Here is a 17438-nt window from a genome sequence, read left to right as displayed (position 1 = left end):
ATGGTTCCAGGGTAAAGGTGGCCGAGGCAGCAACTGGGACGATTGTTGGACCAATTAAAAGGTCAGTATGACAGAAATCTCACAAAAGTGGCAGCAGACGGACGCTGAAGCGAACGCGACTCACACAACAATCCAAAGCCTCTTGCTCCCCTGGATTGTACTGGCCTTTGAAATAACATGTAACACTTCTGAAATTGGGCAGAAAATTATGACTGTGGTTTATGTATCCAGACACGCTGGGGAAATCCCCCCTCAAAGTTTTCCAACTCCCCCCCTCATCTGCAGGCCCCCTTCCTTTAAAAAGAGACGGCTGCTACTTCGCTGGATGTGACTTTGGGGAATTGCACTTTCGGCAGCAAAAGTTGCAACAGCTTTCCACTTTGATTGCAGAAAAATTCACTCAGAATTATTGGGAGACTTCTGCAGAGGCTCGCAAAAGGTTGTGCATCTACTGACATGACCCATTTCTCTTTTTTTGTGCAGCCGCGACTGAAATCGGAGGGAGTAACCGCTTCGAGCACTCCGTCTATCCTCTCTCTATTTTCTTTGAATTTCTTTCTTAAGAGTGTTTTTTCTCTAAGAAAGAAAGACAGAAATTCCACTGGGCCCAATCCTCCCACAAAGAATAGAGAGGATAATGAAGTATTGGCAGTGCCAGCCAAAGCACTGAGGCTTCCAAGTCCTCCAGCTCTACTAAGGGAGCACTGCCTCAGCAAATCACATCACAGAGCAACTTTTCAGCCACACTTACATCCACTCTACAGAAGAAAACCTCTTCTAATCTCTGAAACATCAGGCCAATCAAACTGTGATCATTCCAGTTTAATTACATCTGACTTCCATTACGCTTACTCTTTACTCTTCGAGGTAGGAAATCTACTCGGCTCTGTCAAATTGCCACTGTGGAAAGATTTGAGGCCAAGGTGATTTTAGAGGGTTATACCTTGAGATAGAAAAAAAAAACAACAACATATTTTTGGCTCAGCTGTGCTAGTAGGCTTTTCCTGACTTTGCATTCTTTGTCTAAAGGAGACAAAATATTAATTTGCAGAGAGGCAATTTGAAGTGTCAAAACCTCCTATGCCAAAGGTATCAGTCAAGAGAAGGGTACCTAAAAAAGCAAAAGGATAAAATTTCTCTGCATCTCATTCATGCATACATTAAAGTCAATATAATACTGGCTTCGCCAGAAGAAACGTGAGATTTTGGCTCTGCTCAGTTCACAATGAAAATTGACAGAAAATCTTTGAGTGTTTGGAGTTTACATCATGTTTTATAACATAATGCTAATCCCTCTTGTGTCCTTCAAACACATACTGCTCCAATGGTGTTGGTTTGACTCCTTTCATGCACGTTTGAGAATGTCTATACATGTTTCCTTGAATCTCCCGTGGCAACCATTTGATGGTGCCTAAACTACCAGGTTGTTACAGTTTTAAATACACATATCACCTTAGATGGAAAAGGTCACAGGGATTGTAACGGACGTGCATTTAGTCGCCGTTAATGTCTCAAACCCCAGTTTTTATTATCTGTCATTTTATTATATCTCAAATGAGAGCAATGGGCTGAAATGTCCTCTCTCTCTCTCTCTTAAAAAAATATATATATAAAAAAAAAAGGTCAGCCGACTCCTTACGCGCTCCATGCACCGACAGAGAAAGGCCAGTAAACACTGGATGGTTTAGGGGCAGTAAAACTCTGGCCATGTCCCTCCTGCCTCTAAAACTGATTTATGACGATGGAAACCGTAATCTGCATGTCGTTAAGAGGGAAAATGATTCCCTCTGACGAACAGCCGTCTCTACCTGCAGTCCAGTGAAGGGACGCTGCTTCTGGCGGGGCTTTGTGGAAACATAATCGCCCACAACAGTCTCCCCAGTTTTATAACTAGTACGTTACACGACCTGTACAAAAACCAAGTAATACCTTTTATCTCACTGGCTTAAGAAAGAAATGCTTCTCCAATACCCAAAACAACTTGAGGACTTACATTGATCAGCTAAAGACAGGCTCTGTGAGCTCAGAGCGCAGTAAAAACATGTGCTCTGAGCAGAAACGCTGCTTGAGGAAAAAAAAAAAAAGAAAGAAAGACAAAAAACCCCTGAGGAGATGGAGGATATTTTCCAAAGCTTCAGTGAGGACACTTGATTTACTAGCCTTCGGTGTAACATTATGAAAACAGAACTATTTTCATATTTCTGAAACAATGTCAAATCTATCAAGCAACACCAGACAGGAGCCTCCCTCGCTCGTCGAGCATCAAAACGGCGGCCGCGATAAATCTCGGCGGTCTTCTCCTATATGTCCTCTCTCCTTTCTGCTCACCCTGGAGCCGGGACCGATGGGCTCAGAAGCACATGAGTGGGGAGATAAGGAGAAATATCGCTGTCTTCATAGCAATACAGGATAGAAGAAATGCTGCACATTTGAGCGCAGTCACTGCAGCAGCATATGTCAAAACAAACACGCTGTTCCATCATCTGCTGGAAAGTCACGTTTTAGCATTCAGGCCTGCTATTTCTGCTCTGCCCATTTCAATTGATCAGGGTGGAATTAAGTTTGAGTTTATTTATGTGAGAGGAACATGCGCGACAATAACCTTTAAAACTGTAATATGTGACTTTTATAAACAACATGTTTATTTTTTACATATTTGTTAAATCTGTGATAGGAAACCGTTAGACAGACAGTGTGAAACAATGAGCCTCCTTCCTGTGGTCCTACTGCTATCTGCAGATAGAATTGGTCAGAAACAACCAATCAGAACCATGAGGAGGGTCTTAGTGTTGTCAGTCAGTTTGTGTACATGCTCTTTCATGTGCTAAATTTGGAGAAACAACTCAATCCAGGAAATCTGTTTATCGTCCATCATCCATGGCATTGCTAACTAGCATTAGCATTCACTGCAGTTGTGGCATAGCAGAGAGCATGGGGGAAGGTGTGAGCAGTGCACAAAAGGGTATTAGCACTTTAAATCACCCTTGTGCACACTCTGTTCACCACCTCCCCTTTGCTCTCTGCTGCGCTACAGCTAAGCAGTCTGCAGTGAATGTTAAGGTTAGTTAGGATGACCACTGATGATGACAGATAAAGAGTTTTTCTGTAGCATTAAGTTGTTTCTCCACAATTTGCACATGGACAGTGCTAAGACCCTCCTCCTGGCTCTGATTGGTTGGGTCAACATTTCCATTTCAGTTTTTAATCTCCATCACATTTAAAAATACTGGGATAGCCATGTATTAGCCTTTGAACATTTCAAAGGCTAATACATGGAGGCTGCTGTTTGAGCAATGCTGATTTAGACAAAATATAAGGCAGATAGACCTACCTACCTACCTACCTACCTACCTACCTACCTACCTACCTACCTACCTACCTACCTACCTACCTACCTACCTACCTACCTACCTACCTACCTACCTACCTCCCTACCTACCTACCTACCTACCTACCTACCTACCTACCTACCTACCTACCTACCTACCTACCTACCTACCTACCTACCTACCTACCTACCTACCTACCTACTACCTACCTACCTACCTACCTACCTACCTACCTACCTACCTACCTACCTACCTACCTACCTACCTACCTACCTACCTACCTACCTACCTACCTACCTACCTACCTACCTACCTACCTACCTACCTACCTACCTACTACCTACCTACCTACCTACCTACCTACCTACCTACCTACCTACCTACCTACCTACCTACCTACCTACCTACCTACCTACCTACCTACCTACCTACCTACCTACCTACCTACCTACCTACCTACCTACCTACCTACCTACCTACCTACCTACCTACCTACCTACCTACCTACCTACCTACCTACCTACCTACCTACCTACCTACCTACCTACCTACCTACCTACCTACCTACCTACCTACCTACCTACCTACCTACCTACCTACCTACCTACCTATCTATCTATCTACATTATAATACATTTATCAAATAATGACACAATTGACTGGAAGCATGCTCTGCTTCATAATCCACCTTGCTGTGAACCATATGATGCTTTCAATCATTTTGCCCCAGTCCATCCATGAAGTTTGACAGGCGATGCTGTAAAAATGTAATTTAAATTCAGAAGAATAGCCCTTTAAATAATAAATTTAACTGAAATGGTGCTCTTTGTTTCTCATCATTCTAGTTCCATTACAATGAAAGTCGCACCATATGTGTAAAAGCAGCACATAAAGATGCGTCTGAACTGATCATTTCATTTTGTTTCCTTCCAGTTTCTTTATTAGCTCCATTGAGCTCTTTAGCGCCCCCTTCTAGTGGAACAGGGCTATCCATCAGTGGAGGATGGTGACCTTCTGTCTGAACCCAGCCAGCAGACCAGAACCTGGATCTGCAGTGATGTACCCTTCATCCACCTCTCCCCCTCAATCCATCCCCGGCAGAGAGCTGTGAAAGTTTTCACTGAATTGTAAAAAATGGTGATGCTGGTCTGGAATCAAATATGCTGCACATGAAATTTATTTGAAATTTCATTGGGGAGATACGGGTGGCGCTGGCTCTGGACTCGGGTGCCAGTTAAATCATGTCCACCCCCCACCCACCCACCCACCCCAGTCTTCCCCTTCCGGTCACATCCCTTCTCACTATCCTCTTTAAAATTCATGGACTTTCTTATCTCTATTTTAGAAATAATAATTGTAATTCCCAACAGGCCGCCAGAAGTCCTTAAAAATTGGACAGGGCTACACCAGTAAGCAAATTTATGTAAAAAAAAATAAAAAATGACTCAAGAAAGACCAACGGCAGGACTGTAGAACAAGTTATAATGACATTAAAATGCAAAAATATTCTTCCTAATTAATAATGTGGGCCCAATCAAAAACAATATTTTCTGATGGTAACCAACCTACCTGTTAAAGAGCTGTCCAGGTTGTCCATGCTGGACCCTGGTGTGTGCTCAATACCACGGGGATGCCTGGCTCCGTAGCCCTCATCCTCGTCCTCGTCTTCCTCTTCCTCCTCCTCGTCTTGCAGGTCAGTCTCCAGGTCGGAAACCATTGTGCTCGACACATAGCCCACTGGCGGAGCTGGTGCCAGGGGAGGAAGAGAGCCTCCCTGCATGTGCCTGAGAACGGAAACTTCATATATTAGGTGAATATAGCGGAGTCCAAAAATTCTGCAATTCTGGTGCAAAAAGTGAGACGTAGAGGGATTGTTCAAGGCTTGCCTCACATCAACATCGACTTTAGACAAATCCGCTAACTCCAAAGTTCAGCTTGCATGCTAGTACAATGACCTGGTGGTTGCATGCGTGGATGAGACGAAGGCATCCTTCTCGGGGGCCTGTCGACACATGGCTGTCACCTTAGTGGCTGACAGCCGCGTTTGTTAGAGGGAGTGCAAAGTGTTTGACGCGGTTTGCAGTGGGAATTGGTTGTAATTACTGGCCCTCTGGTGTTGTCAGAGATGCTCTCTAACCAACATAGTCATTACTGGGTAACATGACATCTTCTTCCTGACAAGGCATCCCTGATTCTCCCAACCCCCACATCACAGCCCGCTTCACGATAATGAATGAATGCCAGCCTCTGGTTCTCTCGGCGTCGATGACAGAATGAAGCATGGCCTTCATCTGACTTGCATGAGCACAACAACAATGGAATGCAGAATGTATGTGTGTAGGGGAAGTAAACTACCATGGGCATGAAATTGTGTCTGTTGGAGTAAGCAAAATGTAGTTGTTGCTTGGAGTAGTAGCAAGGGCCTATTAAAGTTGAATGATTAATGGGTTTGTATCCATGGCACACGGAGTTCATGTGTGGAAAAACAGCAGAGCAAGAATAAAACTTACAAAAACAAGCAATCACAATCTGCACGACACATTTTGAAAGTAAATGACCTGTTGCAATTGCCAAAAAATACCACATGGTTATCTAAATACATTCACTAGCCAGTTAGCTAACTCACTGGGATCCTGTTAGTTCATACAAATAAAGTCCAAGACTTTATTTTCTCCAAAATAGAGCTAAATCATAATACTCAAACTTATTTTCAGATGTTACATCTGAATGAGTTATCTAGAAAGCTGGCAAAGTGGCTATAATGTTAGGTAGTTGCATCAAGGACTTTATCCTTCCTAAAACAAAATCTTACTAACATTTTTAAATTTTGTTTTTAGATAAATTATCCTCAAATGCTAAATAAATGATCTACATGAGGGTCATATTGTGATAACTTAGGCAGCTAGCCAACTAGCTAGCTAGACAAAGAGATTTGTAGGCTAATATAAAAAGTATGTCGCAACATTTATTATATTTTGTTTTTTACTTCAAATGACTAAGACCATCTTGTAACCTTTTTACAAGGTTACCAGGTAACCTTGTTACAAGGCCATCTTGTGACCTTTGTAACCTTTTTACAAGATGGTCTTTTTAGGAAAATTAGAAAAAACAAAGTCCACAGAGTGAATCTGGAAAACATTTGATGACATCAATTCAGCACAGTACAGTAGGTCAGTGCATACAAATGTACCATGTCTGTTTAGCCATGTCCAGCTGGTATGCTCTGGTCAGCTCATCCAGGTGGGCCTGGAGCATGGGCTGCATCTCATCCCGGGGAGACGGGGTGAGGGTGGCTGTGGACTGCTGTCCAAAAGAGACGGCAGCCGGAGAGGAGGCCACTCCTCGGATGGGTGGCGTGGGAACCCTTTCCTCCTCTTCTTCCAGCTCATCTTCCATGCCTTGATGAAGGTACGTCTGCACAGGCATGGGTGGGCCCCACGTGTCATTCTCATACCTGTGGTGAGAATGGAAATCACCCAGCCAAGAGATTTGTATTTTAAAAATACACGAAGAGCATTTTCTAATTACAAGAGAACAATCTCTGCACAAACATGAACCTCTGTGACCTTGTCCAAGTTAAGAAGGAGTTTGTTATACGACTGACTAGAGTGAAATTATAGTGCTTGCCAGGCTTCATTTCCTCATAGCTGTGCTTATACGTGATGAAATAATACAAGCCATAAAGAAAAATGTTCATTAAAGAAATTTGTCGGCGCACACGCCATAGGACATAACGGGTTTAATCTGCTGCCATTAAAAGCAGCCTCAGATTTACAGTGGAGGAGACTCTTCATTTGCCAGATAGCCTATTAAATCAGATGACTCCCAGATTGGAAATGGAGGTGAGAGGACGCAGCACCTCATGCACCAAAAAGAGGGACACTCTGAACCAGCTAAATTAGCTTCTGTTAGTTTAAAGTGAAATCTGTTTGAGGTGCTTGGATACACTTGAACTAATTTAAACGTCTAAAAGCAACAGCTTCCTTCAGCTGTCTGTCTTACTCGTATACCCTCAATATGTATGGTGCAGTGCTGTCATCATGCAGGCATGTTACAGAGATCTGTTTCAATTTCAGCAAGGAATTGTCAGGAGACATTATGCTAACCATTGCTGTAAATTCTTTCACCCTTGATCCCGATAAACGTGCTATCAAGAACGCAAGCACATCAACAGAGGCACAGAACGTCCTAGAGATAGTAGGTCTGTTTAACAAAACACCGTTCATGTTATGTTTAGTCCTGTTTCAATTCTGCAACATTGATGGGAAGATAAGAAGTAGTGCAACTGCAGCTCAAGATACAATTGCAGAAGTGTATGCGTATGCAATGATGCTTTACAGAAAGAAAATGTTAGAAAAAGGTCAAAGAGCAACGTGTTGCTAAAACATGAGGGTTTAAATTAGTAATAAGCCATATGCTTTGTAGTTAAAAGCTCTGATTTACTGACTCTATGCTCAATTGTTTACTATTTATTTTTCTCTATTTTAGTATCTTACATTAAAATGTGTTTCTGCAAAGTGCCTCGCGATGGCATTTGTTATGAATTGGCATTATAAAAATAAACTGAATTGAGCCATTTTATTGAACACAGAAACGTTTTGGCTCTGCTTATGAAAAGAAAGAAGGCACTGACAAAATTAAGCATGAATGAAAATTCTCTCTTGGTAGCTTTGATACGAACTAAATGGAGCAATGAAATTAAAATGGCCGCTAATTAGGATACATTAAGATAAACGGCAATAATTGGTCATTATTCACGATGCATACGCTTGGTTGTGATATGAAACTCACCCTAAAAAAGACGCTTTTGTGTTATTTTGTCTTTTTTTTCCGGTCAACTGAAAACATATTTTCTGTATCTACCGGCGCTGTTCGCACTCTTACCCTCCTCCGTCATGGTGCTCGTTGGGATACAGGTCCATCTCTGTGCCGGGTAGCGGGTGAATCGGGGGAGGGGGCAGGGGAACATTGGCCCAGTTGGAGCCATTAGCTTTAGGAGGTTTAGATCCAGCCTTGGTTTTCTTCTTCTTTCCTCCTTTTCCACCTGCATGAAGGAGACCATTCATTTAACCGACACGGTCACTGAAAATTACATTTTATTAGAAAATCTATTGAAACGTGACAAATAGGTGGCAGTGTAAATAACAGTAGATGCTTTTGCTGTGTGGCAAGTGTGCATTCTAAAAAAAAACAAAAAATAAAAAAAAATAAAAAAAAAAACAACTCAATTTGGTGCAAACATGCTGCTAAGATTACAAATCCATTTGCACTCACTTTCAGCATACCGCTGGAAAGTCATACACAGTTTCAAACACAAGATTTCAATGGGCTCTCTGCCCGTCTCCGCTTACACAGAAAAGCTCAAGGCCGCCTGATGAAGGATGAAAAGCATGCTCCTATTGATTGATTGGCTGAAAAGCCTCAAATCTCCATAGAAACAGAAGAGAACGGCAGTTAATGCAGCAGAGGCAGACCTTTGTGCTCCACCCATCCCTCAGTGTCCCCTTTAACACCAGGCTTTGGGTCCCCACAATGAAATATCTCACTTCACAGCATCATTATAATGAATGGCTTGTGTAGTGTCAGTGTGTCCCTAATGGAATTCACTGAGAGTCTATTACTACTTTCATTTCTTTTATTACACCGGAGAGCTGCTAACCCCATCTATTTCCACTCATAACCCTCCAACACCAAATTCTCCACTGTCACATCCATCTTTATAAATCTGCCAGCCAGGTCAATACCAAGTTTTATACGATTTGGTCACATCGCAAGCAACGCTTTTATTTTCTTTGGAAGATATTCAACTTTAATCTTGCATCTGGTTTTAGGTTAATATATGTACACAGCATAAAACGATTCCGAAAGGCTAAACTGTACCGCGGGTCGTTTACCATGATAGCATGTTACAGTTTATGAGCATTTTTATGTGCTGGGATTTTCTATATTCCATCTAACAGATTCAATCAATCATAGTTACATTATTTCTTTTTAAAACTTGGTTCTTTTCTAAGTTGTATGACTACTTTTTATGTCTTTGTTTTCTGTTATGGTCATTTTGTTTTTAACTTGAAGCCCCGTTGAAGAATTTATGTTGCTTTTGATTCTACCTATTTATCTCCCTCTCACCTTTAATAAACAGAATCTCATAACAATCTTGAGGGCCTTCATTTGCATGTGAAAAAATGCATAAGAACATTTGAAATATTCAAATATTTAAAATGTGAAAATGTTGATATCACATTTTTCAGAGTGAAAAAACTTAATTTTAATATTTCTTTAACCTAGTGAAAGTTATGCACATGTAAACTGGTTGCGCTAACTAGGTAAAAAGAGTGTTTGTTTGTCATAGAGGCTGATTACAGTAAATATTTTCCACAAGCATCAACTGGGAAATTTAACAAGACTCTTCTACAGGTTACCTCTGTTTTTGTCTTTTTGTTACACAAAACAAGTGTTAAATAAACAAACAAAAGACCAAAGCTAACCACAGCAAATACAAAAAGCAGTTTTCAAATATCGATTTCATGTTTTAAAAGGTAAAAATTCCTTATGAGAAACTTCTGTGCAGATTTAATTTTAACTCAGGTCCTGTATAAATGCCGTGTGGTTTTGTAAACGGTTAAACAAATGTCAGGCACCACACACCGGGCCAACAGGTGGCGCTGCCGCACAGCCACAGAAAGATACAAAAACCACATCACAAAGCCAATCATGGTGCCACAGAACGCCATGTTTCGAATGATTCAATGATTGAGGTCGTTGTTTAGAAATAGACGCGGCTCGCATGACCACACGGAAACATGAAACCAGAATTCTGAAAGTTTAAAAAATCTTTCAAAAAATTGTTTCCGGTCTCCCAATTTGCTGAATCAGTGACGAAGAAAATTTTTTAGAACTAAGTTATCTCTCTGAAGATGGGGTCTTAATCTGAAGAACTTTGACTAGGGCACATTCAGTGAAATTCTGTAATGGACTTGCTGTTTGATTTGGATCATCTTTTGGCTGCAGAACCCATATGTGGCGATGTTTGGATATCCTTCTCTTTCTGGTGGAAAGAAGAATTTAACTTCTCAAGGTCATCAAGGTTCTGAGATGCTCTGAAGCAGCAAAGCAGACTCACACCTTTACACTACCAGCAAATTTACCTGCTCACGTCACTATGGACTCATTTTGGAGTAGATTTGTGAAGGTTGCATGTTTACTCCATTTTTTTTGTTTTTGGTAATTTCTCTCACTGTGGTTGACTGGAACCTTAAAGCAGTAAAAATGACATTGACCCTGACATTGTGGTCTGTTCTTAAGTTTCTGTTCTGATTCTACAGGTCAAGCTGTAATCAGGACCGGGTGTGGCCAGTGAACTTGAACTAACCTTTGCTCATGATTTAACAAAGAGGATTAATCCCCCCTCAACCTCTGGTCTGCTATTGTATTTAGTTCAAATGATACTAAAAATTAGATGTGAAAAATTTAAAACAAAATCTGTAAATGTAAAATACTTTATTTGTATGTACTGGATTTTCCATCGCAATATCATTTAGGCCTATCTCAAGTTGAACACAACATTCAACTTCTGTAACTTGGTTCTCCAAGTCAAATCGATAGAAAATTATATTTTATTTCTTTAATGCTGGGGAAATTCTAGAGAAAGATTGCGAGGGATGACCTGAAAAACAAAAAAAAGAACCTGAACTCTTTGGTTCACTTGTTTCATCAGAGGACATTTTAAGTGCAAGAGGGGAAAAAGTCTGTAAAGACGAACAGTGAGGCTGCCAGGCCCAAAGTTAGGAGGTCCGCCAGCAGCAGCACCGCTCTGGCCTGCTGACTGGAATAATTAGAGATTTTATAACATCAAAAAAAAAAAAAAAAATGTTGTCCAAGTTTTATTATGTGATGCAAGCAGTAGATGAAACCAACAGAATAAAAAGTGTGGCTCATGCTGCCTGCAATAAGATAAGATGGTTCATCACAGAAGTTAGCTTATTAACAAAGCTACTCAGGTCTAAGCTACTATTCAACGCTAAACATGTTGCAGCAGAGCAGACATCCCCAGCGCAACGTAAGTCCACATGTCTAAAGAAGTTCCACAAATAATTAGGAGTTCCTGAAATATTGGAAACTGAACTGGTATAATATCACTCTGCACCAATGTGATATATCAGTAATCTAATGGCAAATTAGAAACCAAAAACTATATATTACTGTTGAGTTCATATATCTAGTTGTTCAATAATTTGGCATAAATGAATTGGAAATGTTACTTATTTTGTTGATATCTGGATTTAAATAAAAATGTGATTAATTAATTACACACTCAATAACATTTTTTAATTAGCCTAATCACAGCTAGTCTTTTTGTTCTTTTTGTGAGTTGAAAACTTGTTTGCTTCATATGTTCAGCATTGTATTGATTATTTAAGCATTAAGGAAAAAATGCCAATAGATGGTAGCAACTGATTTGAGGAATCCAAAAATTCTTAAATCTAAAAGTTAAAATCATTTATCCAGGATCCAAATTTCACTGATCTCTAAGGACAGTCACCACTCAAAGAGCATGTTTGTTCAATTAATTACACACTCAATAACATTGTGATTATTATGTGATGTAGTTGTGATTATTATCATGTGTACAGAGAGTTAACAAAACATTTTCTTAAGACACAATTTAAACTTATTTTTAACTTGTCTTTAGAAAATAGTACAATATAAATGCCAAGTGGAAATAGCAAGACAGACTGTGTAAAGAAACACTAATAATGTACCTACAGAAGCCAGTCACAAAGCTGCTTGTTTGGAATCTCTGTTGGGTGTTTCGTGACACAGCCTTTGCTTTGTGTTTTGCAGTGCCAACTAAAAGAGAAAAAACTGCACTGTTGTGAAACTAACAGAAACATGGCGCTATTTCTCAACTGGTTTCATAAAAGCCAGATGGCAAACAAATAGAAAGCAGTGTACAGTGCTAGTCAAATCCAAAAAGAACACAAGTCGCCGTTAAAAATTGTTCTATTTTCCTTAGCCAACTACAAAATGAAACTTGTTAATGTAGGCAATAAAAAGCTTGGTGCAAAAGAGGGAATGCTGGCATGAAAGACAGAAGTTGTGTCACAATGAGATTAATACAGAAAGGAAGTAATAAAAGAAAAACAACTGTAAGCCCAAGGCAGGTGGCAACACAGCGTAAGTATAGTCTGAAAGTAATTGGGTTTTCTAATCGCGCCTCTGGGCGATACTTGACTTTTACCAGTAAATAGTAAGCTGACGTGATTGTTCAATCATCCTCAGTCCCTCCACACAAGATCGGCCATCAATATTGTAAATGAGCCTCTTCCAGGGAAAGATGGTCTGGCACTGAAATTGCAACAGCTCACCCGAATATGAAATATACGCAGTGCGGCCGGGAGCTGTGCAGGAATTACACAGCAGACTCACGTCTTGATAAAATTGGGTCTCTCTTCAAAGGGGGAGCTGATGCTAAACATAGACCCAGCTTTGGGTATTTTTACCCAAGGTCTGGGCACTGCCGGGCTTTAACTGCAGGGCTGCTCAGCCTTGAGCTTTGTTTTCACAGCGTGCCTCAGTGCTTAGGAAAAAGCCACAGAACGGAGATTCTCAAAAGACTTCACAGTCGCAAAGATCCCAGATGAACAGAAACGTATTGGTACATCTGGCAGCATCGACATAATGTAACCCTGAAACAATTAAAAAAAACCAAAAAAAAACTTTTTTTTAAACCAATCTTTATAATTTACTTTTTCAACTTGATCAGCACTTTTAGGTACTTGGTCGTCTATGACTTCAGGCTCCTCAGGGTATAAATATGATATGACAGAGTGCCCCATTACTTTCAGCCTATGTTTATTCTGCCAACATGTCCAGATGGTAAGGGAGGTGAAAAAAGACAAAGAGCTTATGATTACAGAAGTGGGAGTCACTGGCTCTACACACTAGTGACTCATTTAACCTTGATGGCCCTATCAGTGACTTAACAGTCCTATTACTGAGATTGTTCTGACTGCAACTTAGAGAGTGTTCACATCAGCCAGGTTAAGTTGGCTTTCATCAAACTCTAGTATGGTTGCCTAGAAAGTCAGTTTCATTTGGGAAAGAGTGTGGATGTACAAGTGAACTTCGATCTGCCGACAAACCTACGTCTCTGCTCAGTTGAAGCGAACCCTGGTGTGGTTTGAATGCGAAGTGGATCGGAAGAAGTGGACTACAGTGCCTCTGTGAAAACTACATCCTCCATGATCTTCTGCTTCATCTTCTGCTCATGCTAAGAGATTTGTTGGAAAACGTTTGGCACATTTTCCAAAGACAGAAAAGAAATCCTGCAAAATTTGTTTACATTTTGAGAAGAAGGAAGTTTTCCCCCCCGTGTCTTCTTTGGATGTTTTTGCATCTTTCTCTTCAGCGTCATCACAAGCATGGAGGGCAACAGGTTTTTCAAAGTGAAGCAAAGAGAAGAGGTCCAGTGGCCTTCTGTTTAAGCTGGTTGTCAAGTCCTGGGAGACTCAGAATCTATGCAAATCTTTAGGCTCTCATATTAGGGTCACCTGAGTTTTATTACTTTGATTAGATGCCATCTAGAGCCTAACATTTCATCTAGGAGTGATGCCAGCACAGTACAAACATCTTTTGTTATGTTACAAATGTAAATATGTGTAAACTTCCTGCTGTCAAGAACTATAAACAAATCTGGTGGACTTTGTCAGAAAACTGAAAATACATCTTCTGTCTTTTAACAAGTTTATAGTCCAAAGCCTTTGGTAAACTCAAGAGACATGATTAAAAAGACAGTTTCGTTTTCCTTCGAGTTATCTCAGTTCATTGACCTAACTCCTATAGAAAGTCGATGAGGTGAGATGAAGAAAAGTGAGGAACAGTCAAATCTCCATGTATTTGCTCCAGTCTTAAGAAATCTTCCATTGATTAATTGAAGATTGGATCTTCCAACAATTTTCAATTTCAATCACAAAAGAAATTTATATATATATATATATATATATATATATATATATATATATATATATATATATATATATATATATATATATATATATATATATATATATATATATATATATATATATATATATATATTATATATATATATATATATATATATATATATACATATATATCACCGTGTGTGTGTGTACTAGCTTTGATAAAATACATAGTAACTAATGAGGAGACGTGCCTTATATAAAAGAAGTGCCTGAACTCAGCGTCTCAAACACAACCGTGGTCCTCAGGTGAGCCTGGGCTGAATGTTCAGAGGCAGGCTGGGTGAGTGTTTGGGTCAGCAGAGTCTTCAGGGTCTCTAACAGCTCCAGAAAACACCGGTTACCTCTTCTCCTCTACACTAAGAAAGGTTTTAATGAGCAGATTCCTGTCCCCAGCGGAGATCCACGCTGTCATGAAAGCCGCTCTATTTCTGTTCCTTTTCATCCTTCTTCCCTCCTTCAGCCCTGACATTCATTATTCCTTCCATCTCCTTGGAGGGGGAGCGAAGCACTATAACTTACACTCCTCCTTCTCCAACCCCTCTCCCCCCCCCCAACACACACACACACACCTTCCTCCTTCAAATGCTGACTTAACGTTGGTGGAAATGTATCTAAAGTTAAAACTTTACTATACAATTTAGATTGAATTAAGTAACTTGTGTTGGTAGCATAAGCTTTCAATTAAATGTACAAGCCAAAATAATCACTGCAACACTAAGCAACTTGTTAGTCCTTGTTTATATTCTAATCCTTTCATAACTCTGGAGGCATTTCAAAGCCATTTGTCAGAAAAATACAGGAGTCTGTTTTTGTTTGCAACAACCTTCAGGATTCAATTCAATAAAAGTAAAAACATTATAAAAGATGTTCTTTCTGGGTATTAAATTGCGCCAGCATCTCTGCAGCCCGCTGACTAAGACGTTTTATTCCCTTTTTTTATTTTGGAAACAATAAAATCAAGTCAGTAAAATAAAATAAGTTATTCATTTTACTGGTTTTTATACTTTGCACCAGGCTGTATTCACACGCACAGACATCCTACAAAATCTGGATTTGATGTTGCGTTTGTAGTTAATCTCCAAGTTTATATTGGAGAAAATATTTTTTAAACCACAAACTTGAATTACTTAGTAATATCTGCGGAGAAGATATTTAGAAATGATTATAAACAACGGTAAAGAGACCCAGACTGTGCATGCCCAATATCACAATACCACAAAAAAGGTTCTGAAGTGAGTTTGTCCCTCTGCTAACTCATCCCAGCATTTTGAAGCAACACATTGCTACATTTTAAAATGTTTCTTTGAAGATAGCTGCAATCTTACTTCAAAGTGTATGTTCGTCCACCAACCATGCACTTTGTAGTTTTGGTCATTTTGCATTTGAAAACAGTGGGCAAGTCTTAAACAAAGCAACAAAAACTTCAAACAAATAACGGAAAGGGAATTAGCCAACAGTATCTGAAAACCACAAGGATACTGAAGCCTTTTTAATTTTCTTCATACTGTATGTTTATTTGGTCCCCACTGTTTCAAATGTAACCTAAAGTTAAAAATGACCAGACCAACACTGGAAACAAGACAAGTTTTGCCATGCTCCTGGAGCATCTTCTTTGTTTGAATGTTGATGGTACTATTATTGCCACCTTCTGGCGGGGCATAGGTATCACGGCTTTTTTGTTTAGAATCGCGCAGCTCATGTAGGTGCAGGTTTATTTCACAAATGAAGAAAAACGATTTTAAAAGATATTACTAATGTTGTAGCTGGGGCTTCAGAACTATTTTCTAATGAATGAAAAAAAGCTATTAATATGAATGCAACTCATCATTTTTTGCTATTTTTCCAGTGATACTTTCCATTTTACCAAAATGTCTTTAAACCTAAAATATTTTTGCCACTTTTGTTCATTCAGACTCAATTATAATACAGACCAGAATCAGACTGGAGTCCCCCACCAAACAGGCTGGACGTCCATAGGAAGAATCTGCCTGTAAGGCACGACCACTTCAGATCCTTCACTCTGCCTCACTGTGCGCACAGCATTGAATTAGAGAGCAGTTAAGGCAGTGGCTTGTAACTAGATAAAAGAGGAGAGAGGAAGGGAGGCAGGCATGAGGGCTGCCTGGGTGTCCTATAAATGACATTGTAATTCTCTGAACATGGGTTTTAGTGTAGTCGGCCACCATTAGGGGATGAGGGAAAAGGGAGGTATTTTTGCCACTTTATCCAGCCAAGCATCTCTAATGGCGTCTGCGTGTGCACGTGTGGATAAAGTCCACTCTGTCTGAAAACTCCCTCTGCCTCGACTCCTGTCAGCCATGTTCTGCTTCCACTTCTTTGTGCTCTGATAGTCTTAACAGACGTTCCTTATCACTGCGCTTAATGTACAACTCGGTAAATTAGACAATCATCAAAAAGCTTGTTTACTTCAATATTTTATATAAAAAAACAAAACAGAGTAATATATTTAAAAATATGTATTTTTTGGCTAAGAGCTAATGAAAAGCCCAAATGTGGTTTCTCATCAAATTTGAGTTACATGAGAATTATAGAAAGTTATTTTAAAGTCAGCCTGAGACTTCTTTAGGATGAATTCTTGTATCAATCAGGTGTGGCATAGAGCCATTCAACCAGTGGTAAAACACGCTTTTCTTTGAAATGTCTATATTCATGTATCTAAAATTAAGGTCTCAAAATGACTTAAAATAATTTTAAAAAATGTAAGATAGACTGAAATAAGTGAATCACAGGTCCAGGGTTTCCCCCAGAGTATTTAAGGCTTTATAATTGGTGTTCAGATATTAATCTCCCAATCTTTCAATAACACATAATTATGAAGTGATATTTTCACATTTTCTGTCAGCTTAAAAAAAGAAATTAACTCAAAAGCACAACGGGGCGCTGGATGAATGACTGCCCTAGCACCCAACCACCGGGCTTAGCGAGTTTTCTGGGGGAAATCCTGCAGGTGTTAACTGTTGTTGTGACTATTTAATTTTGTAGTTTCTGTTTCTCACTGGGATAAAAAGTTTGAGTCACACACAGACGTCTTTATTGCGCTCTGTGACTTGAGGCAGTTGAAGTTCAGGCTACCAGGAAC

The 17438-nt window shown here is 39.8% G+C and overlaps 1 protein-coding gene across 6 annotated transcripts in view; it reads right to left on the bottom strand.

The window, feature by feature from the left end:
- robo2 (roundabout, axon guidance receptor, homolog 2 (Drosophila)) overlaps positions 1-17438 on the bottom strand; it is a 349267-nt gene that overhangs the window by 12756 nt on the left and 319073 nt on the right. For all 6 annotated transcript variants that reach the window (XM_055045287.1, XM_055045288.1, XM_055045291.1 and 3 more), the window contains 3 exons: positions 8214-8373; positions 6520-6783; positions 4899-5113 (listed from right to left, as the gene is read on the bottom strand). In XM_055045287.1, the coding sequence (XP_054901262.1) occupies positions 4899-5113; positions 6520-6783; positions 8214-8373 (639 nt within the window). The remainder of the gene's footprint in view (positions 1-4898; positions 5114-6519; positions 6784-8213; positions 8374-17438) is intronic.

The sequence above is a fragment of the Poeciliopsis prolifica genome, unplaced genomic scaffold (assembly GCF_027474105.1).
Source record: "Poeciliopsis prolifica strain line A6 unplaced genomic scaffold, Auburn_PproV2 SCAFFOLD022, whole genome shotgun sequence".
NCBI classification, from domain to species: domain Eukaryota; kingdom Metazoa; phylum Chordata; class Actinopteri; order Cyprinodontiformes; family Poeciliidae; genus Poeciliopsis; species Poeciliopsis prolifica.
This window is presented reverse-complemented; position numbering and strand designations above follow the sequence as displayed.